General features: G+C 35.0%; 3 protein-coding genes and 1 long non-coding RNA gene across 5 annotated transcripts; 3 read left to right on the top strand and 1 right to left on the bottom strand.

Annotated features, from left to right (window-relative positions):
• Window positions 1-302: 302 nt before the first annotated feature.
• On the bottom strand, window positions 303-27,278 carry LOC109146806 (serotonin N-acetyltransferase 2, chloroplastic). 2 transcript variants are annotated; one of them, XM_019294454.1, is made up of 4 exons: window positions 27,200-27,278; window positions 26,508-27,168; window positions 1,120-1,130; window positions 303-318 (listed from the first exon to the last, which is right to left on the bottom strand). In XM_019294454.1, exon 2 carries the CDS (start codon window positions 27,106-27,108, stop codon window positions 26,512-26,514), a length of 597 nt encoding a protein of 198 aa, XP_019149999.1. In that variant the 5' UTR covers window positions 27,109-27,168; window positions 27,200-27,278; the 3' UTR covers window positions 303-318; window positions 1,120-1,130; window positions 26,508-26,511. The 2 variants fall into 2 exon arrangements, with proteins under 2 accessions (XP_019149999.1, XP_019149997.1); XM_019294452.1 differs by lacking the exons at window positions 303-318; window positions 1,120-1,130 and having other exon boundaries at window positions 26,345-27,168.
• Window positions 11,153-12,013, top strand: LOC109146808 (basic leucine zipper 43-like). The gene has a single exon (XM_019294455.1). The coding sequence runs from the start codon at window positions 11,230-11,232 to the stop codon at window positions 11,818-11,820; it is 591 nt and encodes a 196-aa protein (XP_019150000.1). The 5' UTR covers window positions 11,153-11,229; the 3' UTR covers window positions 11,821-12,013.
• LOC109146805 (chaperonin 60 subunit beta 4, chloroplastic) lies at window positions 16,765-21,818 on the top strand. The gene is made up of 14 exons (XM_019294451.1): window positions 16,765-17,080; window positions 17,152-17,277; window positions 17,854-17,991; window positions 18,138-18,233; window positions 18,605-18,847; window positions 18,921-19,155; window positions 19,255-19,424; window positions 19,540-19,617; window positions 19,701-19,772; window positions 19,853-19,957; window positions 20,124-20,216; window positions 20,301-20,393; window positions 20,575-20,704; window positions 21,347-21,818. Exons 1-14 carry the CDS (start codon window positions 16,931-16,933, stop codon window positions 21,367-21,369), a joined length of 1,752 nt encoding a protein of 583 aa, XP_019149996.1. The 5' UTR covers window positions 16,765-16,930; the 3' UTR covers window positions 21,370-21,818.
• On the top strand, window positions 22,551-25,391 carry LOC109146809. The gene is made up of 2 exons (XR_002048514.1): window positions 22,551-22,987; window positions 25,105-25,391. It is a non-coding gene; the product is annotated as an uncharacterized LOC109146809 (long non-coding RNA).
• Window positions 27,279-27,916: the final 638 nt, after the last annotated feature.

Here is a 27,916-nt window from a genome sequence, read left to right as displayed (position 1 = left end):
CTGAGGCTCGAACTCATAATCTTCCAAATGGAAGTCCAACCCAGGTACAATTAGACCACATAGTCCTGGTGACCTTTCAATTAATTTAAGACTATTTAAAAGGATGAATTTAATTACCCGGGGTGGACCCGAACTATTAAACCCGATAAAGAATGTACTATGGAAATAGATAAGTAGATGAAACGATGTCGCAAGGTCGTGGAGATCGTATATTATTATATTATAATAATAGGCGGACTATTACAACGATTGGTTAGGACAATAGTAGTGGAAAAGTAGTGAACATGTCTTAATGAGACAATGTGGGTTTTTTTTTTTTTTTTTTTTTTATACAAACCCAACCCTCAACCACCACCCCCTAAACCAGGGGTGGTTACATCTCTATGCTGACCAGGTCCCCGTGCGGACCGGGTCCGTAGGTCACACGAGTGAGCTCCTAGGGTCGAGCTCAACGCGGCCGAGCTCGTGGTCGAGCTCAGTTCAGCCGAGGTGTCTTGATCCGGGCATGGGTCCACTTTCTTTCTCTGTTTCCTCGGGTCGATTTGCTCCGGTCATAATATATCCATCAGAAACCAAGTGTACTACAAACATTTGTTAAATATCTTTATATAATTATATATTTATTTAGGTCATTCCCGAGCATTATATGTGTAATTTATTTATATTACATTTATTACAAGTATTAATTGATACAATTAATTGTATCTTTATATAAATATTAATATAAATTTTATTTATTACACACACACACATATATATAGACACACACGGACACATAGATGTTGTTTGTTCAAGAAGTTTAATGTGTTTGATTGAAAATTGTGTTAATTGTTAACTTAGATTAAAAGTTGGGAGTTTGATTCTTGAGTTATACAAAAACTCATATATTTTAATATACAAATTAAAAAATAAAAAATAATAATAAACAGACTGACGAGCTGGCCCGTTTAGCCTGTCAGCCCGTCCAACCACGGGTTGGGTTAGGATGGTGTTGGTGAGTAAATTATTATTATTATTATTATTATTATTATTATTATTATTATTATGGATTACAAAGATGAGGGAAATCAAAAAGAAAGAAAAACATTATTATTGTTGTTACGGAAACAGGAAAAAAAAAAAGAAAAAAAGAAAAAAAAGGGCAAGACAGATGAACAACAACGAGAGATATAAATAACCTAGGGGTGTGGTTGAGTGTGAAGGGATTCATCCATTCTTAACCAAATGTCAAGGGTTTGATCTTTTCCTTTGGGTATGGAATAACCTTAAATCGCGAGGGGATTAGTCATTGTGTCTAACGGTGAAAACCAATCAACCAACCAAAAACTCTACTTTTCTTAGCTTTTTAGATTTTGGCTTATTGCCCCAATAAACTAATGCAATAAGTTATTTTACCAAACACTTAAAGTAGCATATTGACTAGTCAAACCAACTAAAATGGGCTTATTAGCTATGTTACTAAATAGGACTTATATGATAAAAAGTAGAGATGCAAACAAGTCGAGGCAAGCTAGAACCTAGACAGGTGCAATATCGAAATCAAAATAATTATAGTGATTTGAGTTAGAGTTTTAAAATTTAACCTCAAGTTCAGTTCGCAAATTTTATATGGTTGACTCAATTTGATTGACTTGAATTGAGCTCAAGTTTGAATTATAAATGTATGTGTGTGTAACTCTAGCAATTCAATGAGTCATGAGCCAAAAAGCTTTAATTAACTTCAAGCTCCACACAATTACTTAGTCAGCTCGAGTTCAAATTTGACTAAATTCAAACCATGTTTTCGATCAAACAACTCGCAATCGGCTCAACTTGATTTCACTCGTAATAAAACTTGTTTTTTATCTTTTAAATATTTTTAGTTGGTCATTTTCTCTTAATTCTTCATAGTCAAAACTTGCAAAACATACCATTTAATTTGAAATACTATGTAGTTTTGGTCCTCTAACAAACATAAACACAAGGGTTATTTCTTCCCGATTTAGTTATTTTGTCCAAATTAAGCGAACACCCAAAATACTAAAATGTTCATGAAAATATTTGAAATTTAACGTTGTCTTACTTTTTTTTTACTAAAGTACTAAAACTACTAAAATCTTACAAATCTAATAGTATATTTTACAACTTTTAATCACGAGAATTATATCAAAATGACCAGTCATGAATAATTAAGGAAAAAAATATGCCTTTTTACTCTTCAATATAATTTTTTTTTACCGCCATAATTACTAAAATAACTACTTTATTCCCGTGGATAAAAGCGCACTATCGAACTACATAAATTCTATATGTTTTTCTTTTCGTTTTTTTGTTTTTTTGTTTTTGTTCTTAATTTCTTAATCTCATTTTCTCAATATTTAGTAGATGAAAAAGTTGGATAATAATAATCCGACAACTTTAATTTGTTTGAATTAAAAAAAGGTGGAAGTAAATAAAAAATGGACATTATATTTGTAAGTGGATTAAGAGCTACGTAAGCAAAGGGACAACATGCGTGCAAGTTTGTAACATTATTCTACAACCCATAATTGGCCACTAATCAAGTCAGACAAAGTACAATCAATAAATTACTTCTCTATGAAAGGGTGGAAAATTATTATTTTTGTGGTTGAAAATGATTTATTAATTAATTAATACACAGGGGAATGTTAGAGAATGACAGGCATGTAATTCCACAATCGTTTTATTATTATTATTATAATTTAAAAATATTATTATAATATTATACATTAGAGAAATAATTTTAATAACTATATTAAGAGAGTATGCACACAAGATGATGACAAAGCTTATCCTCTTTGAGCCAATCAGAGAGTGGTGACTTCAAATATAAAATATATATGTAATTACAACACAATAAGTTTGTCCCTTGAAAAAAAAATACTCTAAAAATGTTTTTTTTTTTAATTTAATTTACTTAAAATTTTATGTCCCCGACTCAGTATCTAAAAAGAAAATATGAAATTAGCCTTATTGTAATCACAAATATACAAGTATCTTGGTTCAATGGTCCCTGAGAGTCAGTTAAAGCACATCATGCGATTAACCTCCTTTACCAAATCTCCATGACAGAAGCGATGGGGTCATTGAAATTAGAGTGCAATCTTTTTACATACTCAATGTATATTTATTACTCGTTTGGCCGAAATAACTACTGTAATATTTTTCTTGTATACTCATGAACTATAATAATCATACTAAATATTAACTAAACTACACTGTCTACACATGAACTCAAACTCTACAGAGCGATCCAATGAAGTTCTTTTAACGTGAATCGATACCTTTTATTGGCTATATATTAAAATATTAAAATTTTAATATTTTATAACTAGTATATATATTGACTCTATGTAATGGTAAGAATTTACTATTTTTTAAAGCCAACTTTTAAATAAATTTTACCAAAATGAAAAAGAATATTGGATAATATTGCAGTATGTATAATGCATACAAGAATGGGAAACAAGGCAAGTAATTGCAAGTAGTGAAGATGTACCTAAAACTTTAATAAAGTAGTATGAGCTCATATATCATAAAAGCTTGCATGTATAAAAGGTTAATTGTTCATGACACCATAATGGTGTGAGAAAATATCTACTAACAATTATAATAAATCTTGACCATACAAAAGAATCATACCATATTTATGCTAATTACTATTCCTTTCATTAATTAGAGCAAATAATGGAAATGAATGGATTGAGGATTTATATTGAATGATCATTCCAAAAAAACAAAAACAAAAACAAAAAACAAAACAAAACAAAACAAAATAAAAACAAAAACAAAAACAAAAACAAAACAAAACAAAAACAAAAACAAAAACAAAAAACAAAAAACAAAAAAAAAAAAAAAAAAAAAAAAAAAAAAAACCAACCGGGCATTTGGTTGGAGAGGGGGAATTACGTGGGAAAGGAATTGCAATTCCATGGGAGATGAATTGCTGGGAATAAAGTGAGAATTTAAATTCCAGTATTTGGTTCACAGGAATAGAATTACTGGGAATTTCAATTCCAATGTTTGGTATACATGAGAATTAAAAGGGAATAAGTAGTATAAAGTCAAAAATGTTCATTGTTGTTGTTAGACATTAATTTTAAGTTTAAAAAAAGGAAAGGGTAATTTTGACTTATTACCATCTTTTTTTCTTCCTAAAATCTTAGGGAGACATGAGATTTTAATTCCATAAAAATGGGGAAATTGCAATTCCTTTCAACCAAACAAGGGAATTTTGTGGTGTCTGGAATTAGGTGGGAATTAAGTGGGAAAGGAATTTAAGTTCACTTCAACCAAGCAAAGGAATTAGGGATGAAAATTATAATTTTATGGAGAAACCTCTAAATAATTTGAAGAAACTTTTTATGGCTGACGTTATAAGTATCTTGATATTATATATCTGGATCATTTCAAAATAACTCTCCATCATTTAATATTTTTGCTTATGCTCTGCAAGGAGGTTCTCGCATTTGTTCCTTTGTTTAAGTATATGTTATTAAACATGTTATATGTTATTATACAACCTTCATTGATGGGATTCTTGCAACGGGCAAGAGAAGGAACATCCCCTCCCCTTTAACCCGGTCGCACCATATAAGACTTTAATTATATGGAGTAATTTTTAAGTTCAATTCTGTATTTCTACACCGCAAAACTCTTTCCACGCTCACGATTGTAGCTAAACTAATATTTTTTATTTTTTTTTTACAAAACCTCTCTATTGATTACTCTAGTAAAAACTATAAATTAACCAGACTTTTACAATGAAACTAACCATCCAATTCCTCGATCTAAAAATCTAAAACATGCAACCTCTCTAGCATTGCTCAATCCATTAATCATTCACTCCCAACCTTTCTATCACAACTTTGTATATTAATATAAACCCTACATATAACACCATGGCTCTTCTGTCACATATATTTGTTTGTCCTTTCTCTCTCTCTCTCTCTCTTGCTTTTTTTATTTTTTATTTTTGTTGGGTTTTTCCTCTCATTGAAATTGTTGTCTACAAACCTCAAGGCAGAAGGGTGGTGTCCTCGATCATGATTGATGAGTAGAATAATAGGTTTGGCAATTTGTTATTAATAATGTTTAGTTTGAGGAATGAGGAATGCCTATGTAACACCATTTTCTCTTCAACAGTTCCTCTATCTAAGCTTTTCTAAAAAATATCTCTTAGCTCTATGGAAATGGAGCTCATCATGTCTTTTTCAATTCATCACTTGCAATCACGGAAGACAAACCATGAAAAGAACTTAACGATAATAAAATGTCATTTTTTAGGAGCCTTTCAATATTCTCTACTATTTTGGTACTGTTAATCACATTCGTTAGAGAGACTAATTACGGGTAATGATTGGTTTGATTTGTTTTGAAGCACCTTCCAAAGAATTAGATCATTTCTCTTTGATGGTGTAGTTGGTGTTGATTGGTCTATATTGATATAGTGTTTTTCTTTTTCTTTGTATCAAAAGAAAAGTTGATATAACTCTTAATCTCTTGACTATAATTATAATCTTACTATTTACGGGAGAGTAATGCTATTCATCCCTAAAAAAATTTCTCTTATACATGATACTACTTGATTGGTTACTCTACTTTTTTTTTTTTATAAAAAGTTGGTAGGGTCGGCCGTCAGCCAATTCATGATACCAAATGATTATAAGACATGTTATGTAGCGAATAAATTAGGAGGGGTAAGAAGCATTTTCCTCATGAGCGAAACTCAACTGGTTAACCAATCCAAAATAAGTTCATAAACTTTGTTTGCTAGCCGCGACTTCCACTAATTTTTAGGACAAGAGCGGTGATAGACTCTTAAGTTAGGGATTTAAACTTATAATTATAATTTTAGTTTTGGTCTTCGGTTTTGATTTGTTTTATTCTTTTAGTTCTTGACTTTTAAAAATGTTTTACTTTTAGTCTTAAATACTTAAATGTTTTCAGTTTATAAAATTTTACTAAATTTCACCCCTATTGGCTATTGCATTTAAGGACATTTTAAACTAAAAGCGGGAAGCCAAGATGACATGTAGTGACTTCTCCCATGTGGGAGGTCATAGGATTGAGCCTCAGTCGAGGCGTTGTGCCTCTTTGTGTTTCATTAGGTTGAGAAAGTATGTTGAACATGTAATAGAGTCAGCGGCATTCAAAAAAAAAAAAAAAAAAAAAAAAAAAAAAAAAAAAAAAAAAAAAAAGTGGGAGAAATTAAGGTTAAAAATCAAAGTAAAAAATAACATTATATAACTGATAAATCAAAAGTGAAGTGAATTCTAGCAGAAGACAATAATAATAAACAACAAACATAAGACAAGGTTAATTAGAGACACCAAATTTGATCCCATCATGTGATGATAAAAATGGATCAATTGATTTAACAAGGATGACTTATATCCTTTATAAGAACAGGGAAAAACAATCATTGTTCGAGCACCACACTAGTAATTACTAATTCAAAGATCAACCACACTTGCAAGATGTGACAAAATTAAATCAAAAAATTCCAATAATTAAGTCATTACCCGAGAGTATCCATAGAATAAATTCTAATCCTGTATAATAGTTAGCAAGTCACATAGAAGAGATAAATTGCACTAAAAAGACCATGTTTAACCGAGACAATCTTGACAAGAACTGAACTCGTAATCTTTTGAAACGAGAATCATGCTTCGCTCACTCGTGTGTCCCTTTTGGGTAAGAAATTTTGACCACATGAATATTGGGCTGCTACAATCATTACCATCAGCAATCAAAATTCTCAAATTAAGTAAATCAGTGCCAATCAATCAAGTAATTAAAATGGTGAAATGCTTACGTCTAGGAACATAAGAAATGAACTTCATGTGAGTGTCTTCCCACTGGGCCATATCAAGATTTTCAAGATCATTATAACAGTATTTGTAGAATAATTACTATACATATATTGATATATATATGCCTCTCACCATCATCAATCAGCTGGCCATGGAAGATTGGAAGATAAATAAATTTTTAAACATTTACTCTCCTGCACCAATTACAAGACAATGGCAAGTGAAACCTTGAAAAAACATTTGAAATGTCACTGTTTTTGTATGACTTGTTTACATTTCTATGGTTCCTAGGATTTTTACCTAGAAAATACATGGCCTACTTCAAGATTGTATGCCAACTTCAACTCAAAATCATCCAAGTGGAACAATATGGTTCACTAAACACATGAATAATCTAACCAACCTGAAAAAGAGCTTTCTCTATTCTCTAATGGAGATATGTATAGTATCTAACCTCAAGCAATGCCTTTAATTGTTTTTTTTTTTTCTTTTTTTTCTTTTGGGTTGTGCCAAAAGATGACATAGTAGTGTGAGAGTGTGACAAGTTTTTCGAGTAGAGTTTGACTTATAGGCACAGCTCACTATAGGAATTACAATTTTGAATGCACGTCTTTCTAGTGTGAGGTAAACATAACTCAGATATACCTTAAGGTTGTGAACGCACCAATGTAAAGTCGATCGAGGTTATTATAATGGCAAGATGAATATGGTCATGAAATGACAGGCGGAGCAATTGGGTGGGGAGATGGTGCAATGGGCACCCAGAGCTGAGGGACCCCACTACCTTTGTGTGCAAAGATGAAGGGAAATATTTGTCATTTTCATTGCCACTATGTCTCTCAATACCCCCATTTGTTTCACTTTCTTGGCTGAGAAATGGTATAATGTTTGGTGCAGAATGTCTATGCTGTTAAATCGAGTTCCCCACCCCCTCTAGCGTCATCTTTTGCGGTTTCCAGTCGGACCATCTCTCCTACCCACCTTGTCTCTTTTTCCCTGCAGCCATGACTCAAAACACTTAGTATCATTACCATGGAGGAAAATCATGATTAGTCATTGATACGAATCTAAACATTAAGTAAATTTCGGTCATTACCATGGAAGAAAATCATGACTAGTCCTAGATTTCGGTCAATAACCGGTGTGGGAGGCCCGACTCACGGCTCAGGTACCAAATGATATGAACCCAAACCCTAACTACACCAGTCACAGCTAGCCAGATGATTTTGACATATACCGTCTTATATATTGGTCTGAATTCCCATCAGCTGATGTGTGAGGCATCAGTCATTTTCCATCATTCTCCTCAGTTTATCCAATTAGCAGATCGAGGAAACAAGCAAATCTGAGGAGATAACAAAATACAAACTGAACTGATTAAGAAAAAGGAAGAAGAAGACAAAAGAACAAAGGATCTTGTCCTGGAAGAATATGGCTTTTTTCCATGAAGTGTTTTTAAATGTTTCCAAGTCTGAAAATGGGCACATAAGTCTACAATGATCTGTCTGGTTCTAAAGGTTTACGACATGTTTAGGCTTCTTCTATGATTGGAAGGAGCAGAACCACCTAACTTAAATTACATTGTTTGTTTGAACCATTTTTCTGCAACTTTTTAAAGGATTTATCATATCATCACCTTTTTACATGAAATGCATGGAACCTTAACACTATTGTTTAGTACTTGTCTTCCTGGTTCTTATCCAAACAGCAATGCATAGTAGTTTCATAGTGGGGAATCACCAGAACAAGATAGCCACAAAAAATAAAAAGGAGAGAAGAAGAAAAAGGAAAGCTAAGAAAGGAAAAAAGAAAATGCTGCCTCTGAGATTTGGCAAGACTTTTTTGATACAGCTGCAGATTTTAATATTATTTCTTCATAATTTAAGATATATTATAATGATTTCTCATCAAATGGTTAGTGGCCGTCAGAAGCATATTAGATTGGGAACACTGCAAATAAATAATTAATTAATTAAATAAGCTAATAACACTCAGCCACAATCTTAATAAGAAAACCACTTTTTTTTCAGTTCACAAATGCATATCCAGTTGCTCATATGATTGGAACACAAAAAAAAAAAATGGCATTCATTTGGTGTTTTGTATTCTCTTATCCTGATTTGTATGAACCCCTTCAACAAGATGTGAAAATAGAAATTACGTATGGGCAAGTTCCTCAAAAAAGTAATAATGTTTTTTAAAGAGTCTAATGTATACTTGCATCATCACATCCTATCATGTTCAAAGCAGTGTTTTCAACTGTAATTTTAAATATTATAGATATTTAAATTCTTTTATCATTCAAGGAAAGGACCATTTTCTTTGGAAGTAACTCATTCACATAACCAATTCAGACAAGTCCAAATCCCAATGGCTGTGTATCTACGGGGTGTGTGTGTGTGTGTGCACACGTGTATAGTACAACATATATAAATGAGCATATACAAGGGAGGGGGGAGATGTGGTGGTAAATAATTTGGCAAAGTAGCACGGAATATTGACACGAATGTGAACCCATTGCAGAAATGAACAGCAAATCATGCTCAACAGTACCTAACAAGAGTTTCTGAGAATGACAGGATTGTGAGCAACTGAGAGTGAAATGTGACAATATTTTAATGAGTGGGATTAGTTTGCTGCTAAAGTGGCCTTTCCAAGTGGTTACAATCCTTCTTAATTAGTTTTCAGTAGACCAACATATTTTTCTTTGGTGGGTATTTTTATGCAGTGGGTGGCTAGACTAACAAGGTGGCATTTGCAGAAACCAGTAGCAGCACACGCCACTATACCTCAAAACAAAAAAGGTTAGGTATATGAAGTGGAATAAAGGGAGGGAGAGAAATATGTTATCATTTTATTTATTTAACTGAAACCTTTATCTTAATTCTTATCAGATATTGGTAGAGAAAAGAAGAAATGGAGAACTTTTATAAGGGTTTGAGTTCATTTTGGGATATTGCCGATCGTCTCCGTGGTTGATGTTACATCCATAGTGCATCTAAAGAATAGTTCAGATAAAACCATACCACAAACTATTATTTATACAGGGAAAAGATGATCAATGAAATAGCTACAAGTTGGTGTAGGCACAGGATTGAAGTACATATTCCTAACTTAAATAAATCAAGCACCATCCAACTGAGACATTAAGATTAACTCTCTAAACTCAGACTATTATATTATTGTTTATTCATAATTTACTCTTTGTGTTCAATTGAAAAACCTTAACTTGTTTAACTTGATAAAATTTAGAAGAAACAGACAGAAGATTGCAATATATTAAGGATTTTCAGCCTCTTAAATAGATCATTTCATCATGGGAAAAAATGTCAGCCACACCATTAATATTAAAAAAATTGACAATGCTTCCATAAAGATTGTCTTTCCTTTTTTATATTGTATTCAGGTTATACCTATCATATTCCAGAATACCACGCTTGTTTTACTTCCAAAGACTAGTTGGTTTCACCTTTATACAAGCATTTACTAAAGCAAAAAATGAAAAAAATATCAGCAACTTGTCAAGAAAGTCAACCAATGCATTCACTTGAACACTTTCAATACTGGAATTTCTTCTAACTTTTCTATGTTTTTCCCCATTGGAGGAAGAAAGGGTTGAAGGTGAGAAGCAATAGGAAGCAAACCAAAATTAAAAAAGTTTACATATGTAGATGAGTTATAGAAAATTCAGCTAAATTGCAAAGTTCATGGGTCCCTTCTATCCCTATCGCAAGTGCCCTGTGAGTCATCATTGTTAAAATAATCAAATTTTGATGTATTGAATAATTTCCACCTTTCCAATTGATCTAGATTTCATCATCAATCTGAATATGTGACTGGAAATGAGACTTTTAATGGGACTCTGAAATTGGCTAGCCTTTAATTAAAAGATGACTCTTTGGTATTGACTTTGGACTATTTGCTATTTTGCCTCAGCTTTTTCTTCTTCCCCCAAAACATTTCCTGCTTAAATAATTACAATTCCATCATCATAAACTTTTGTGTTCTATAAAACATCATATTTACTGTTCAGGAATTATATAATAAAATAGGAATTTTCATTTTATGTGACATGCATGAAGATACAAATATACATACATGTCATCATATATGTGACATATACACATCATAGGATCCTTGTTTAGGTAGAAATAAAGAAAACACAACACATTGCATGGATGTTTAATGTACTCTTACTTGCATGCATCCATGATGGCTTTTTGTGTGCTGCAGAAATGGATGATAAATTCCTAATTTCGTCAGCCATCCTACTGTTAATCATGTTGCTGAAGCTGGCCCACTTCTCAAGTCTTCTCTTCCTATAAAATCCCTTTCTCATGCGATACTCCCGTACCTTCTCACTGCTATCTGCAGACAAAAACCCTCTAAACATATCACCTTCAATCTAGTCAACATGATATCATCAGAGATAACCGGCATCAACTATGTTGCTGCTGATAACCCCTTACCTCTTCCTCTTGATTACAGCTTCATGCCGAATGATATACCTGCACTCCATTTCAGTAAGTTTATAACCAACTGGGCGAATTATCAAACCACTCTTCCTTTCCCAGAGTTCCCTGCGCCTTTGTCATGTGTCAGCAATAATTCAACCTCAGATGAGTCAGATGAACACCAGCTTAGAATCATTGGTGAGAGAAAACAGAGGAGGATGATATCTAACAGAGAATCAGCTAGGAGGTCAAGGATGCGGAAACAGAGGCATTTGGATGAGCTGCGGTCCCAAGTGTTTCACCTTAGAACAGAGAATCACAATCTGTTAGATAAGTTGAATCAAGTGTCAGACTGTCATGACAAGGTGCTTCAAGAGAATGCCTGCCTCAAGGAAGAAGCTTCTGGTCTTCGTCAAATGGTCATGGAGCTCCAACTTCGAAGTCCTTTCAGTGATTTAGGCGAGCTGGAAGAGATTACATGCACCACAGATCATCTGAAGACTGAACCTTCAAACCAAACCAATAGCAGTTCTATAAATATGTTTCACTAGGCATGATCTCCATTACTAATACTCTGAGAGATTCAGAGAAGGGAAATGGGGGAGAGTGAGGGTGAGAGTGCTAGATGTTTTCTCTTTTGCTTTCTGTTTTTACATGAATGTCAATCAGTCTTTAAGTTCACCTAACAGAATGAACACAGACAGAATGTGCAATAATACCTTATGACCATATTAATCTGAGTAACCAAATGCTATTTTCATGCTTAAATCAATGGAAAATTTTCAACTCTCATCATGCTGCATAATCCTGAAGCTGCTGATGGAGAAAATTTTAAGAAAGTGAAACCTTTATTAGTGGTCCATGATAGACAAATCAAATCACGTCATCACTGTTTTCATTCAGTGATCATTATGAAAACCCAATCAGGTTCAGTTATGTAGTAGGCGCTTAAGATGTGGATCAGAAGAAGTGTCATCAACAAGAAGAAAGAAACCCATCCGAGTTGAGATCTTACCCAAAAAAAAAAAAAAAAAAAAAAAAAAAAAAAAAAAAAACGCATGGAGTTTCCTTGGATATTAACTGTAGGTAAAAGGTATTTATATTCATATGCATTTCCAAATCTGTGAAGACAAGGCTAAACGAGGAGGAAACAAGGGATAAAGAAAGTGGCCACATATTGATCAGGTTTGGCCAAAGCAGGCCCCATCACATTTCCTGCTTGGCTCACAATAGCGCAAGCAAAGAGACATATAGAGGTGGAGATGCTGGTGATAGTGGCTCATACTTTAAGGAACTACTATATCAAGCAAAACAGTTGAAAGGAAATTCACTATGGTCAAGTGACTGTTATTAACTTTTCTTGAGAGTATCAGGTCTCAGGTAGGTGATCCTAGAATACATAGTTTCTGGAATCAGATATCATACAAGTATACAACACAGTACCATATTCAGTAGCTCTAATGGTGCATTTCTTTCTGTAGTTCAACATCCATTGCACTTGCAGGCAGTTCAATTTTACCTCATAATTTCTCTCCTCTGGGTTCTCCCCAGGCTCCCTCTAAGATATCATAATCTTGTTAATATAATTAAAGCATAAGAATTTTAAAATATAACCTAGCCAGGTTCAGGACTTCCTTTTATCTTAAGAAGATAGTTTTTGCTGGGGTGCCTTCTCATAGTCCTTAAAGAGTTTCACTACATGGTGCATCAGCAAGGAAAGCCCCTCTTGACACACAAATAGATCATCAATGGATAAGGTGGCCGACCTTCCAAAAAAAAAAAATTCCAATCACTGCAAGGCACACATCAGGTGGAAAAATTCTTGCCAACGTACCCTACAGAGTTTTCTATCTTTAAATGCTTGGCTTTATATATTGAAGACCTATTTCTTAGGTTTTGTTTCAGCTAACCTTAACATCTGTTACACCAATAACTTTGACATTAGCATTATGTTAAATATCCAATCGGCAGTGCTACTTTTAGCGTTTTAATTTCTCTTGTGGTGCCTCTGGGCCTCTGAGGTTGCTTTCATCAAAGTTAATTTTCTGACTTCAGGACAGTAAACAAAACTAATTTCAATAATGATCATAAAGCCTATAGAACCTATATTCCATCGCCAGACGCCAGCATCAACTGATGTTTTTTAATCATTAAATATTTCTCTATGCCTCAAATACCAGATAAAACAACAACTGTTCACATAAATTGACAGACATGAGCCTTACCTAATTTGCCCTGATTTTTGAAAGGTTATCTGTAGGACATAAGCACAAAAATAAATAAATAAGCACATCAGATATCTTCCCATCAACCTCTTTGGTATAAAATATTCCTTTTTAAATTGCCACTTGTCTTCATGAGAGAGGGTGGAAAGAGAGCATAACATCAATGAACCAGCAAAAATGCAAAAATGTTATCACCAGATGTTAATGAAAGATATATTATACAGTTTCACTAGCACTCCACTATCTCTTTCATCACCAAAGTCCTCACTCTCTTTTATCAGTGCAAAAGGGCTGTTGACACATCAAAATGAAAGGATAATGGCGAAAAATTCCATTCCACTTTTGCTGGCAAGTGAAGAGACGCCATTACCGTACACTGATTTGAGAATTGGAAATCCACAGCGGAAGCATTCACAAATACAGTCATGGAACTAACAATGAGGAAAAGAAATCAGATGAATCCAGAACACACAACTATATAGGAAACAACTAACCCTCGGCCATGGCTGCCTCTTCTGTACCATTTAAACCCCCCAAATCTTCACTAACACTATCAAGTTTTAAACCTAATCTCCATGAAAACAGAACCAATCAACGAAGCATATAGTAGAGTCGTACTAAATATTTGAAAATAAAAAACAATAATTCAACTTTTCAAGTTAAGATGAATTGGAAAGTAAACAAATAATCCAAATAATTATAGGTTAAAACACAGAAATTGACCTGAATATTGGGATGACGAAGGCCACAGTTGAAGCACTTCAGAATTCGGATGATGATCAGTTGATTCTGTTGGCGCCGGAGGGAAGAGCAGAGATGGGCCATTGAAGCTTTTTTAGCAGGCCTAATGAGCTATTTGTTGGGCCCAATGCTCTTTGGACGGCAAATTATGCCCTGGAAACGTGTTCACCGAGAATGGTGAACACAAGGCCAAACGACGTCGTTTTTAGGCAAAAAAAAAAAAAAAATTCGCGGATGTGAAGTTAACGGCGCGCGTTGATCAAATTATGAATTTTCTGTTATGAGATTATGAATTTTCATAAAATTCATAATCTCATAACAGAAAATTCATAATCTCATAACTGAAAATTCATAATCGCATAACAGAAAATTCATAATCGCATAACAGAAAATTCATAATCGCATAACAGAAAATTCATAATCTCATAACTGAAAATTCATAATCTCATGGTTCCAAAGTGAATGTGTAGGCATGGTTCCAAAGTGAATGTGCAGGCATGAATTCATAATTTATGAATGTTCGTGATTTCGGACGGGAATGTGTAAGCATGGTTCCAAAGTGAATGTGCACATATGAATTCATAATTTATGAATGTCCGAAATCATTGTTCACCTCAAATTAAAGTGAAACCACAAAATGTGAAAATGAAGAAGAAAAGTCACGCAATTAATTAAGGGGAAAAAAAAAAAAAAAAAAAGGAGATAACAGTGTACTAACACCGTTGGAATGGTGAACACGGTTTCATGGCATAACGCTCCTCTTTGGACGGCAAATTATGTTATGGAAAGCAAGGTGGACACGATTCTATATTTATAATTTATATACGGTAGATTTATAATTATAGAGCTATATGTTCATAATTTTATAAATATATGTTCATAATTATAGAGCTATATGTTCATAATTTTCGATGTTCATATTCCCAATTGTTGAATTCTGTTTGCACAAATCACAGAACTATATGTTCATAATTCATAATTTGATAACTATACAGTTTAGAAATTATGAATTTACGGTACAAATATCATGAATCTGCAGTATAGAAATTATAAATCTATTGTATTTAAGTTATAAATCTACAATTTAGAAATTATGAATCTAAAGCATAGATTTTATGAATCTACAATATAAAAATTATGAATCTACAGTATAGAAATTATGAATATGGAACTGTGCTCACCTTGCAAAGTGCGCACGATTCCACAACATATCGTTCCTCTTTGGACGAGAATTTTTTCTTTTAGTCCATCAGCTTAGTCAGCTCAATCATTATTGCGTATTTGCGTGAACCGTGGTCCACACAGCAAAAACACATAGAGTACATTATTATAACTCATAAAATACATTATTTTACCTCCAAAATTTCATTATTCTAGTACATAAAGTATATGATTCTAACTCATACAAAATATTATCTGACCCTATTCATTATTCTAACACGCGCACGGAGCAAGAAATTGTTTTAAATATCAAAACGACGTTATTTTTGAACTGTGGTCAGCTCTGTGGATCGTTGCCTAGTAAGCTATGATACTGACAAATTATACTATGGACTATGACCACATTACAATGTGAATTGTAAATAAATATTTATTTTTAGTATATTGCATATTCATTTTTAATATACTGAAAGTTCATTTTTAGATAATATACCAAATAATGAAAGTATGACACAAAAAATGAACATTCAATTTATTAAAAATAAACATTAAATATATTAAAAATGAATCTTATATTCATGGTTATCTTGTAAGCGAACCATGAGTCCATGATTCATGGTATAATGATTGTATCGAGTTAATACCATCTAGCGTCCTACGAGTATAGTGGTTTTGTCACGTTTAGTCCTAAATTTTTAAATTACTACTCATAATCCTTCAACTTTTAAGTTGTTACCATTCATAGTCCAAGTTAACCACCCATGGTCCTTCAACTTTTAAAATTTAACCAGTCACGGTCCTTTTGGAAGGAAGGACCATAGGTGGTTAAATTTTGATAATTGAAGGACCTGTGTGGTTCACTTGAACCATGTATGGTAACAATTTAAAAGTCGAAGGACCACGAATGGTAAATTTGAAAGTTTAGGAATAAATATTACGAAATCACTCTACTCGGAGCACTCTAAGATGGTATTAACTCGATTATATTAGTATGATAGCTCTCTCAAATGAAGTCATCGACTATCAAAATGTCTAATATGGTGCATGCTATTCAATTTCTTTCAGATATGATCTCTCATTCAATTTTCTAAGTCACCTTAAGTTGAGAAAATGTACAAAACATAACTCTTAACTTTTTTCTTTTAAAAAAAAAAAAAAAAAAACTCTTAAATTTTTAGTATTTACTTTTTGATTTTCTTAACTTGACTGTCTTATTTTTACTTTTTAGCTTTAGATTATTTAAAAAGTTTAACAAAGAATTAAATATGAAAGAAAATAAATAGTCATCCAGTAAAATTAAAAATCTTGATTATTATGCATTTAATTTGAGAGGAATATTATAATTGAGGGACCGGGGAAAAAAACTCTCTCTGGACGCCGGAGCTCTGGGACTCCGGAATAGCGCCAAAATAGATTTGTAGATATTTTCTTTCAGTTAAAAATCTCACCTTTTCCCTCTGTCTTATCCTGGAGTCTGTATTGCTAAGCACCCATTTGAGCATTTTCTCAAGATCTTTAACGAGGAGTTGAAACCATGGGGTGTTTAATGAACCCAAAATCGCCAGCAATTTCTTTAACCAGTGTACAGTTACCAAGAATCTCAAGGAGGCCCATGCTGAATGCAAGAGCTATGGCCAAAGAATTATATTTCAACCATGATGGTTCTGCCACAGAAAAACTTCTGGTATAACACTCACATAATGTACCTGGATAAACCAGTGGTCTTTATTTGCTTTGATGGTGGGTTTTGTGCAGGCAGGAGTGAACCTGGTAGCTGACCTGGTTGGAGTGACCTTGGGTCCAAAAGGAAGGAATGTGGTTTTGGGGAATAAGTATGGACCTCCCAAGATTGTTAATGATGGTGAAACTGTTCTTAAACAGGTAAATTGGACAATCTAGCCAAGTTGGTCAGGTTGTTAGACTCGTTTACTATTAAGATTATAAGTTTGATTCCCAATGGGAGTGGGCTATTGGTCTTTCTGGCATTTCTTGGTTTGAGCTAGTAAGCTATGGGCAACCCAGGCTAGTATACCTCCTTATTGGTCATTTGTCGACTAGAGAATCAAGATTGGTTACCCAATGCACACCATTGGTAATTTGGTAGTGGTTGCAAGTTTTCCTCGCCACTCAAAATTATTGCATGGTAGGACAATCTAGCCAAGTTGGTCAGAATGTTAGACTCGTTAACTATTAAGGTTATAAGTTTGATTCCCAATGGGAGTGGCCTATTGGCTTTTTAGGCATTTCTTGGTTTGAGCTTTTATCTCATTGTTGGTACTTTGTCGACTAGAGTATAAGGCTGGTTACCCGGTGCACAGCATTGGTAATTTGGTAGTGACTGCAGATTTTCCCCGTTACTCAGAATTATTACATGGTTTAAGTTAAATGCAAAATTGATGATATGTTTGATTGTTTCTTTGTTCTATATTCTTAAACCACTTGCATTTGCATGCATAGATTGAACTTGAGGATCCTTTGGAGAATGTGGGAGTTAAGTTGGTGAGGCAAGCTGGGGCAAAGACAAATGATATTGCTGGTGATGGTAGCACTACATCCATAGTGCTTGCCCAAGGCCTGATAACTGAAGGTGTCAAGGTGCATTGCAATATAACTTAAATCAAGGGACATATATAGGAACCCCCTTCATTATTGGGCATATAATGATGTACTTTAAGAATGAATCTTCAATGACTTCATTCTTTACTTGGTTGAATGTCACTTAAAATTTACCTTTCCTAAAGGTTACTGCAACAGGCACAAATGCTGTACAAGTATCACGCGGGATTGAGAAAACTGCTAAAGCGCTTGTTTCTGAACTCAAGTCCATGTCCAAAGAGGTATATTCAATAGAGCTTACATGTCTTTTCATCATTGTGGAAACTAGAAGACTAGAATTTCTCGAGTAGGAATATATCTAATGTAGTTTTAGTGTAAAGGGATAGGTATGGAGTTATGCAAATGTGTAACTTTCAAGTTCAGGAATACTGCCAAGCACCTTATGCTCAGATGGCACCTCTGTGACTCTCCTTGAGGGAAGGTTACAGGATTAAACCCCGGTGGTGGTGTATTGACTCTTTGATCTGCAATAGATAAAGTATAGAACAGATACTACCTTGTAATAGAGTCAATAGTACTCAAAAAAAAAAGTTCAGGAATAGTGGAATACGCAATTTTGGAATTGCCTACCTACCGCCTTGACACATTGCAGGTTGAGGATCGTGAACTTGCAGATGTTGCAGCTGTTAGTGCGGGGAATGATTATTCTGTTGGAAATATGATCGCTGAAGCTATTCGCCGAGTAGGCAGAAAAGGTGTTATTACAATTGAGAAAGGGAACTACAGTGAGACGAGCTTAGAGATTGTAGAAGGAATGCATTTTGATCGTGGTTACTTGTCCCCTTATTTTGTCACTGATCGCCGAAAAATGGCAGTAGAGTTTCACGATTGCAAGGTAAACATTACATGTTTTCGTTATAGCCTGTTTTTCAGTGGATACTTACAGGCCATGAAATTTTCGCTTGCAGTTGCTGTTGGTTGATAAAACAATCTCGAATCCAAAAGAGTTGATTAAAATATTGGACAATGCTGCTAAGGAGAAGTACCCTATTGTGATAATTGCAGAGGCCATCAAAGAGGAAGCTCTTGCTCCCGTAATTAGGAACAAACTCATGGGCGTCCTTAAGGCAGCCGCTATTAAAGCCCCCGCCTTTAATGAGCGCAAGAGCCACTACCTAGAGGACATTGCCGTTTTGACTGGAGGTTAGTGTGACCCGAACATTAAGAAGCTCGTGCTAAATTTGGTGTCTCCAATTTTCTTCCTGTTGCTGCTTGCTTGCTAAGTTCATCGTGTCTTTCTAGGAACCGTGATAAGAGAGGACAAGGGTTTGACACTCGAGAATGCTAATAAGGAGTTACTGGGGACTGCTTCGAAGGTGGTGATAACCAAGGACTCTACACTGATAGTTACCGATGGAAGGCATCAAGAGGCTGTTAACAAGAGGGTCTCTCAAATACAAAATCTCGTCAAGGTGCGAATTGCAATGCAAAAATAAGAGAGAACATATTGGTTTATAAGGGCATGGGTTAAACTAGCTAATTGATTGGATTCAGTCTTTTAGTGTGGTATGTGTTTTTACTTTGCAGAACACTGATGAAAATTTTCAAAAGAAAATTTTGAATGAAAGGATAGCAAGATTGTCCGGTGGGATTGCTATTCTTCAGGTATGGCAAAGAGAATTGGCACATAACGATGTAGTCTAGTCTCGGGTTGTAAAGCTAATCTGATTTTATCGACTAAATTATAGGTAGGAGCTCAAACAGTAGTCGAATTGAAGGATAAACAACTAAGGGTTGAAGATGCTCTCAATGCAACCCGGGTAACTACTATTTACTTTCTCTCTTATGCTTGATTGCAAAATCCATCAAACGACAATGGAAATTCTGTCTCGCTCGTTAGGCTGCTATCGAGGAAGGAGTAGTAGTGGGCGGTGGCTGTTGCCTTTTAAGGTTGTCATCGAAGGTTGATGCTATCAAAGAAACATTAGACAACGAAGAGCAAAAGGTATCTCTCGTACTTTTATTTTGCCCATCGATATAGTTACATCTCCTCTGTTTTTATGTGATTCTTTTTGGACTGTACAATACGAAATCTCTGAAGGGTAAGTGACATTTTCCTTTTTCACAACTCGATAGATAATATTTTACGGCATCTATGTCTATGAAAGCAGATAGGAGCCGAGATTTTCAAAAGAGCTTTGGCCTATCCTATAAGACAGATATCGCAAAATGCTGGTGTAAACGGGAATGTTATTATAGAGAAGGTCTGCATTCTTCACAAATGTTGTCAGAATTGCTATTCCAATTACTGAAAAATAACTCGCCAACTTATATGTCATGATGTGCAGATTCTTTCAACTGATGACACGAGTTATGGATATAATGCTGCTAAGGGCGAATATGAAGATTTGATGGCTGCTGGGATTTTGGATCCTGCAAAGGTCAAACTAAAGAAAGCAGCTTTACTGATTCAGATGGTTTTGGTTAAATCTAATCAAGCTTTTACATTGCCAGAATATAACAGAACATGAGAAAAACACAGATTAATCTTTATAGTATTCTTATCAGTTTGTGAATCTCATGAATGCATCTCTTATATCATACAATGAATGTGTTGAACAGGTGGTTAGATGTTGCCTGGAGCATGCAGCATCTGTTGCCAAGTCCTTCCTGACTTCTGATGCTGTGATTGTTGACATCCGGGAGCCGGTATCCCGCCTAAGGAGAAATCCAATGATGCCCCCCACCTCAGGTACCATTTGCTGCACAAAAAAACACTTGCATACACACACATCACATAATGATATCAATATACGCCCCCTTGGGGCAACCCCAACCAAACTGGTCAGGCTGTTAGCTTGGTAACCACAAGGTTACAATCTCAACAGGAGCGACCTATTGGCTTTCTTGGTTTAAGCCGGTTAGCTATGGGCAATCTGGATTGGTTTACCTCCTTGTGGTCCTTTGCCGGCTAGGGTCACAAGGCAGGGTTACCTAGTGCATACCCTCGGGCTAGTAGTGGCTGCGGGTTTCCCTCGTCACTCAATATACGCCCCCTCGAAGGCAACTCAGCCAAGTTGGTTAGGCTGTTGACTGGGTAACCACAAGGTTACAAGTTCAACTCCCAAACAGGAGCGACCTATTGGCCTTCTTGGTTTGAGCCAATCAGCTATGGACAATCTAGGCTGGTTTACCTCCTTGTGGTCCTTTGCCGGCACTCACAAGGCAGGGTTTACCTAGTGTGTACTCTCGGAGTAGTGGCTGCTAGTTTCCCTCGTCACTCAATATACACCCCCTCCCCATGAAGCATGGTTTGTGTGCATTCAAGACTATGCACTTTCAATCTGTTGCAAGCATTCAATCCTGGCAAACTGCATTGTTGTCCATCCTGCAGGTATTGGACCAGTTGGGTTTTAATCATGCAGCTGAATACTTTAGCTTTGTTCAAGAAGAGGAAAATTGCAGACTGTTCAACTCATGCAATGGCTTTGCTTCTAAATGATATTGCTACCCATCAGGAAGAACAAACTTGATGGCATGGGTAGCTTGATCAAGATGCACAGAATTCCAGTCTCATCATCATTGTATTTCCCAACTGGTGAAGAGGAATCCATTGTTTTTCCCACTTAGTGCCTTCTTGTTTTCAATTCTCATTGTCAAAAGACAATGCATCCCAACACTTCAACATGTATTTGTAAATATATAGTCATATATTCCTTTCCTAGCTAGAATCACAAGGTGGAGTTTAGCCCGTGCACACCCTCAAGCAGTGGATGTGTGTTTCCTCGTCACCCCAAAATATTAATCGTATAAATGTAACACAATATGAACTTTTTTTACAACTAACTTAAACAAAGTTTCTGTCACTTTTGGTCCCACGAGTTTGATAGCATTCTCACTATTGATACACACAATGATAAAGATATATTGTAACTATAGGTAACAATTTCTCCTTTTTTTTTTTTTTTTTTTTTTTTTTTTGGTATAAGAGACTAAGAGTCAAATAGGCTATCGAACTACACACGAAATTGCAATTGGACTGTTGAACTAAAAATAAGTATAATTAGGTCCCTGAATAATGCAAAAGCATCCAATTGAACCAAAAATTATATGTTTACTTGTTGATGGCTGACGTGGTGGTTACTGTATCAAAAAAAAATTAAAAATTTTATTTTAATAATTTAAAAATTAAAAATTAAAAGAAAAAAAAAACCTCCGACAGCTTGGAGACGAAGAAGTCTGACTTCTTCGTCTCCGGGCTGCTAGAGAAGACAAGACCTTTGTTTCCAGGCTACCTGGAGACTCTTGACTCTTCATCTCCAAGTTCCTTTGTTTCCAGGCTACTTGGAGACTTGACTCTTCGTCTCCAAGTTTGCTTCTTCCGAAATGAATACTTCTAGTGATAATTGGCCAAAAATTAGACGACAAAATTAAATGTGATACAAATACATAGTCATACACATAATTAAAAAAATTCAAAAATCAAGAACTAAATGTGATTTATATATAATAGTCAGGGAGCCAAAATGTTTAAAATTTATTCTACTAAAATTTTATTTTTATTGTACCCCATGTTCAATATTTCAGTTAATATATTAAAAATTACTCCGTAAATTATAATACACTCAACCTATTACTAATTCAGCTAGGATGATGGTCTGATTAATCGGCAAGGCGATCTGGTGATGTCCATCTTTCCATTTCCTAGGACTCCCTCTGAAACGCTGTCATTTTCCCTCTCTCCATGTCAAAGAAGAATGATTTAGGAATGACCCATTTCCAGATTTTGAGAAACAGATATAGGGTAGTAGTGTGGAGATATAGTGTACAGAAATAATAAGAGTATGATGGTGGGGATGTTGATTAGCGTGCAACGCTTGATGGACTTGATGGTCGCCGGATTCTCTCTGGTGATCGTGCTTTGGATTTTCGCCTTCATTGCTTCAATTCTCTGCTGTATTGCTTTCTTCCAAAATGCCAAGGAATTTTCCTGATTCGAGATGACCCAATTGCCCAAATTACGGATTTTTGCTAGGTACCTCTCTCTATTGCTCTCTTCCTATGGATGATTCCTCAATTCCTGTGTTTGATATTGTTTCCCGGATTCTTCAATTTCTCATGTTTATTCGTTGTTTTGCTGGCTTTGGTGGGGTTGATCTGTGTTCTATCGGAGCTTTATTTGAAGATTTGGTCTTATTCAAAAGAGTCTTTTGAATTTTGATTGATTTCTTGGACAGATTAGTTTTGGTTTTTTTGGATTCATTTTCCTGACATTATTTGCATCTTGACATCAATAATTTGTTTGCTTAATTCCCCATTTATGGTTTGTCTGGTTATGATAAATGGCAAACTATTAATATCTGCCATGCTAATCTTTTGCAACAAAATGCGAAATTTCCACACCCAGGATAGCGGATAGATAAATCATGGTAACTCAGCGGTCCATTATGTTGGTGGACTAATACTTGGTGCTCACATGGAGCCTATCATATTGGATGTAACTTCTACTTAGGCTGCTAGGTTTGATCCTATGTCATTTACCCACAATCTATCACTCAGGAACCAACTAAGCTGTCCGTGTAAGCTTTGCCATGCTAATCTCTGTTATTGCATTGTTATCTGGCTTTATGTACCTTCTGTACTAGCTAGAGTCTCATACGAAAGAAGGGAAAATTGTAATTTATACCCCTCCATAATATGTCAATTATCGATGTCACTCTTGAATTATTAGTGGTGTAGATGTTGCCCTTCAATTTTCAAACCGGTACATATATTGCCCCTCCCGTAGTGTAAATGTTGCCCTTCAATTTTCCTCTCGTACGGTACGGGAGGGGCAATATATGTACTATTTTGAAAATTGAGGGGCAACATTTACACCACTAATAATTCAGGAATGACATTGATAATAGGTATATTATGGACGGGCATAAATTACAATTTTCCCTATGAAAGAATCTTGGAGTTGCAGTGCCCAAAAGAAATGGAATGTATTATCAGGTGTTCATTTTTATTCTTAGCAATAAAGCCCCCAACTTTAATGGGATCTTTAGATTAAAAGGGGAGTGAAAGTTGTATTGCAGGGAGTGAGCGCCATTGATAGGACCTGGAAAGCTTTGGGTATATGAGCAGCCAGTTCTGTATAGCATATGCAATTATGCTTGGATAGTAGGATCTACTTGTTTCACATCTGCCCTTCATCCTCTAGGCAAGATTCAGTTTTGCTCCTTTGTTGGGACTTGAGAGTCATTTCACTTGAACACGGAAATTATATTTTAGTTATATATTACTGCTTAACTTTCTGATAATGGTTGAAACCTGTAAGGCTGTAGGTTTCCGACATTAAACATTGCCTAAACATATTTAGGATCAATGGACTTTTAGCAAAGTTTGTGGTATAATCTTAGTGATATCACCAAGGTTTACACCGACCGAGTAATGAACTAGTTGAGAGATTGGAAGACTGAGAACTTTTATACATTGAGAAGACAATAGAAAACCTCATTCTGGGATTAAGGTGTCAGTTTAGGAAGAGTGCATCATCATTCTGGACATAATCAGCGCCCATACACCTTAAGGGGGTGTTTGGTTCAAGTTATATAAGATAACTAAGGTTATATTTGCTTGGGAATATAAGATTCCCATGTTTGGTTCAGGTTATGTAATTTTCCCGGGAACGTCACATAACCTCCATATTAAGTTTTTAGCTATTGGAAGGGAATGTGAGATACCCTCCAATTTCTTAGGTAATTTCACATTCCCTTGTCTTATTACTAATTTTGGGCTTTTGGCATTTTAATCAATTTGTCTTGTTACCTTGTCTTATTTACATACCTTAGTTTTAAATTAAGTGCCTCCTCAAGTTCTAACTCGTCAAGTAGGCATTCCTAAGATCCCGAAGTTTAAAATCTATGCTACCATTCAATAACTGAAGGAAATGTTTCTTGGAACATGAATGGATTGATATATACATCACTACAGCTGTCATGTTCTCCCACGTAATTTTTCAACGTTTGGTCCTTGGTTTTGATGTCTGGTTGGTATTGATGCAGTAGTTCTAACTTCTATCTCTTTCCCCCATTGGTTTGCAGACTGTTACAATCTCTCTGTGTTTCAGGATGTTCATTGATTGGATTCCATGGCTTCATTTTTCAGGTTAGAGTTAATAGGAAAAGAAAAACCGAAAAACATGAAGCACCAAGCATTCAGTTGAATAACATGCCAAGTTGAGAACTTCACAGTTTGGGCATGGAGTCCCATCACTTCTGTTACTTATTTGTTGTTTGTATTTGTAGATAATCTTCTTGAAAATTAGAGCAGAATGTTTTTTTTTTTTTTTTTTTTTAATAGATGAATTATTATGGATCTGTTTGAATATTAGATCCTCAAAAATGACAATGACTTTTTAATCCAATTTTTATTATAGATGAATTTTAATCCAATGTTATTCGTGTTAATTGTCTTGGTTTTAATCTCACCCCGTTAAATATATTGATTTATCTTCTTGTGGTCCTTTCTGCTAAAGTATCATTTCTGCTATCTAGTTTCATTTTATACACAGGTTATATTTTGGTAAATCTAGTTGAAAAGGTAGCTGAAAGCTGAAAAGCTATAAACTAGGAGTTGAAAACTGAAAGCTGTTAATCTATGCTTGAAAGTGTTTGGTAAAATTAGCTTTTGATAAGCTGATAAATGTAAAAACAAAAAAAAAAAACCAAAAAAAAAAACCAAAAAAAAAAAAAAACAAAAAAAAAAACCAAAAAAAAAAAAAACAAAAAAGACATCCTCATAAAATTTAAATTAGTTTGTTTTCATATTAAAATTTAACATTTTGTCTTTAAAAAAGTCATTTTGAAATAAAATTATTAACATAATCATGATCTAACATGAGCTCATAGCTTATTAGTAACTTAAAATAAACCATAAGCTCCTAAACAAGTTCTGTCAAACAGACTCACAAAATTGGTTCATTATAGCAATACTAAAGTATCATTTTATTTTCAAAACATGTTCATCTCACAATATACATATATGTATGAGTTTTATTATTCAGTTTCATTTTATACATACAATAAACTCATTATAACAACATTAAGTTATCATTTTAAATTTATTACAGATTCGTTTGGCAATATATATACTTATATGAATTATTTAGTTTCATTTTATACAAACAATTGTCCATAACAATACTAAAGTATCATTTCAATTATACTATAGATTCATTCGACAATATATATATATATATATATATATATATATATATATATATATATATATATATATATATATATATATATATATATTTGTGGTGTATCACCATAATTTACACAGTTGCGTGGAGCATAGTCTATTGTATGATTAATCTTTTGCCATCTCAGATCACAAGATAAAATTTAACCAATGCATACTCAAATTTTCCTCGCCACTCAAATATATGTACTAAAAAATTGTTAAAACTTATTGCTTTTCAATCCAAAAAAAAATGCGAAAAACCTTTGCTTGTAACATATCAGAAATGTTGAACTGAGTACAATTGTGTTTTTTTTTTTTTTTTTTGAATCACCTTTTCTTTTTTTGTTTTCTTGAATACACCATTCCCCTAATGCCATCCGGGTCGGCTACAAAACCCAGGGAGCGATAGAAGCCGAGAACCCGGGGCTCCGAATAGAGGGCAATGTTAGTAATACCCTTGTCTAACAGCTTGGTGACGATCCTCTCCATGACAGCCTTCCCCAGGCCAATCCCTTGGAAGCTGGGGTCCACCACGACGTCCCAGATGATTGCATTGAAGACGCCGTCGCCGGTGGCTCTGGCGAACGCCACCGGCCGCTTAGCCTTCTGGTGCTCCACCCACAGCAGCGCGTCGGTGTGCTCCAACGCCAGCTGTATCTTGGCGGTGTCGCGGCGGGGGAACCCCACGGCGGCGAACACGGAGTTGAGGTGGTCTAGGTTGAGGTTGGTGAAGGTGGTGTGGAGGTTGAAGCCTCGGGACTGGAGCTCCTCATCGGAGATGGAGAACTTCGCGGCGGCGGCTATGGGGGGTTGTTGTTCCTGGGCTACGACGGCGAGGCTTTTGTAGTGGCGGTGGGTGGTGGGTTTGAGAGTGAAGTGGGTGTGAACATGGCGAGCTGAAATAATGGTGTTATAGAGAAGCATTTTTCATGGCTGATATGATCGATCGATCTTTTTAATTTGCAGAACAGTAAATGGGTTTGTCACTCTATCTATGGTTAGCAAATGAAAACGTAGATAGATATCTTTTGGTTTCGAGTGTGTGGTTCTCATGCAACCTTCCAACCTTATAATGCATTCATTCAATGTGGTTTGGTTGGAGGAAATTACAACTCAACTTATTAAATTGGAATAAGTAAATATCCAAAATGGTCCCTCGACTATAACTAAATTCACAAATTGGTCTTCGACTTTCAATTTTAACCAATTAAGTCCTTAACTTTGCAATTTTAACACAATTTGATCATTTGTCTGTTTGACCGTTTGTTGACTGTGATTTTTGAGGATATATATGTGATTTCATGGTCCATCGTCGGGTTTTTAAGGTTCCGGTTGCATTTCCAGACCGCACTGTTACATTTTAATCCACTGCCGAAAGCAATCTACCAAATCCGGTTGCCTTTCTTCATCCTCCCTTTGGATTCAATGTAGTTGAGTTCGTACCAGAGTGAAGAAGACGACATGTTTCCGAACCGGTGCAACGTCATCCTGGAGGCCTCCACGGGCTCCGACGAGAGCTGAAGGTTCTTCTAAAGATCGTCGATCACGGTCAACAAATGGTCAAATAGATGGAGGACCAAATCGTGTCAAAATTGCAAAGTTAAGGACTTAATTGGTTGAAATTGAAAGTCGAAGACCAATTTGTGAATTTAGCTATAGTCGAGGGACCATTTTAGGTATTTACTCAATTGGAATTCATAGCTCACCTTCTATTTCTCAATGATACAAAGAA

Source organism: Ipomoea nil, unplaced genomic scaffold, assembly GCF_001879475.1.
Source record: "Ipomoea nil cultivar Tokyo-kokei standard unplaced genomic scaffold, Asagao_1.1 scaffold1936, whole genome shotgun sequence".
In the NCBI taxonomy this organism is placed as follows: Eukaryota; Viridiplantae; Streptophyta; class Magnoliopsida; order Solanales; family Convolvulaceae; genus Ipomoea; species Ipomoea nil.
Note: the sequence above shows the minus strand (reverse complement) of the source record. Positions and strands in the feature narration are given on the sequence as shown.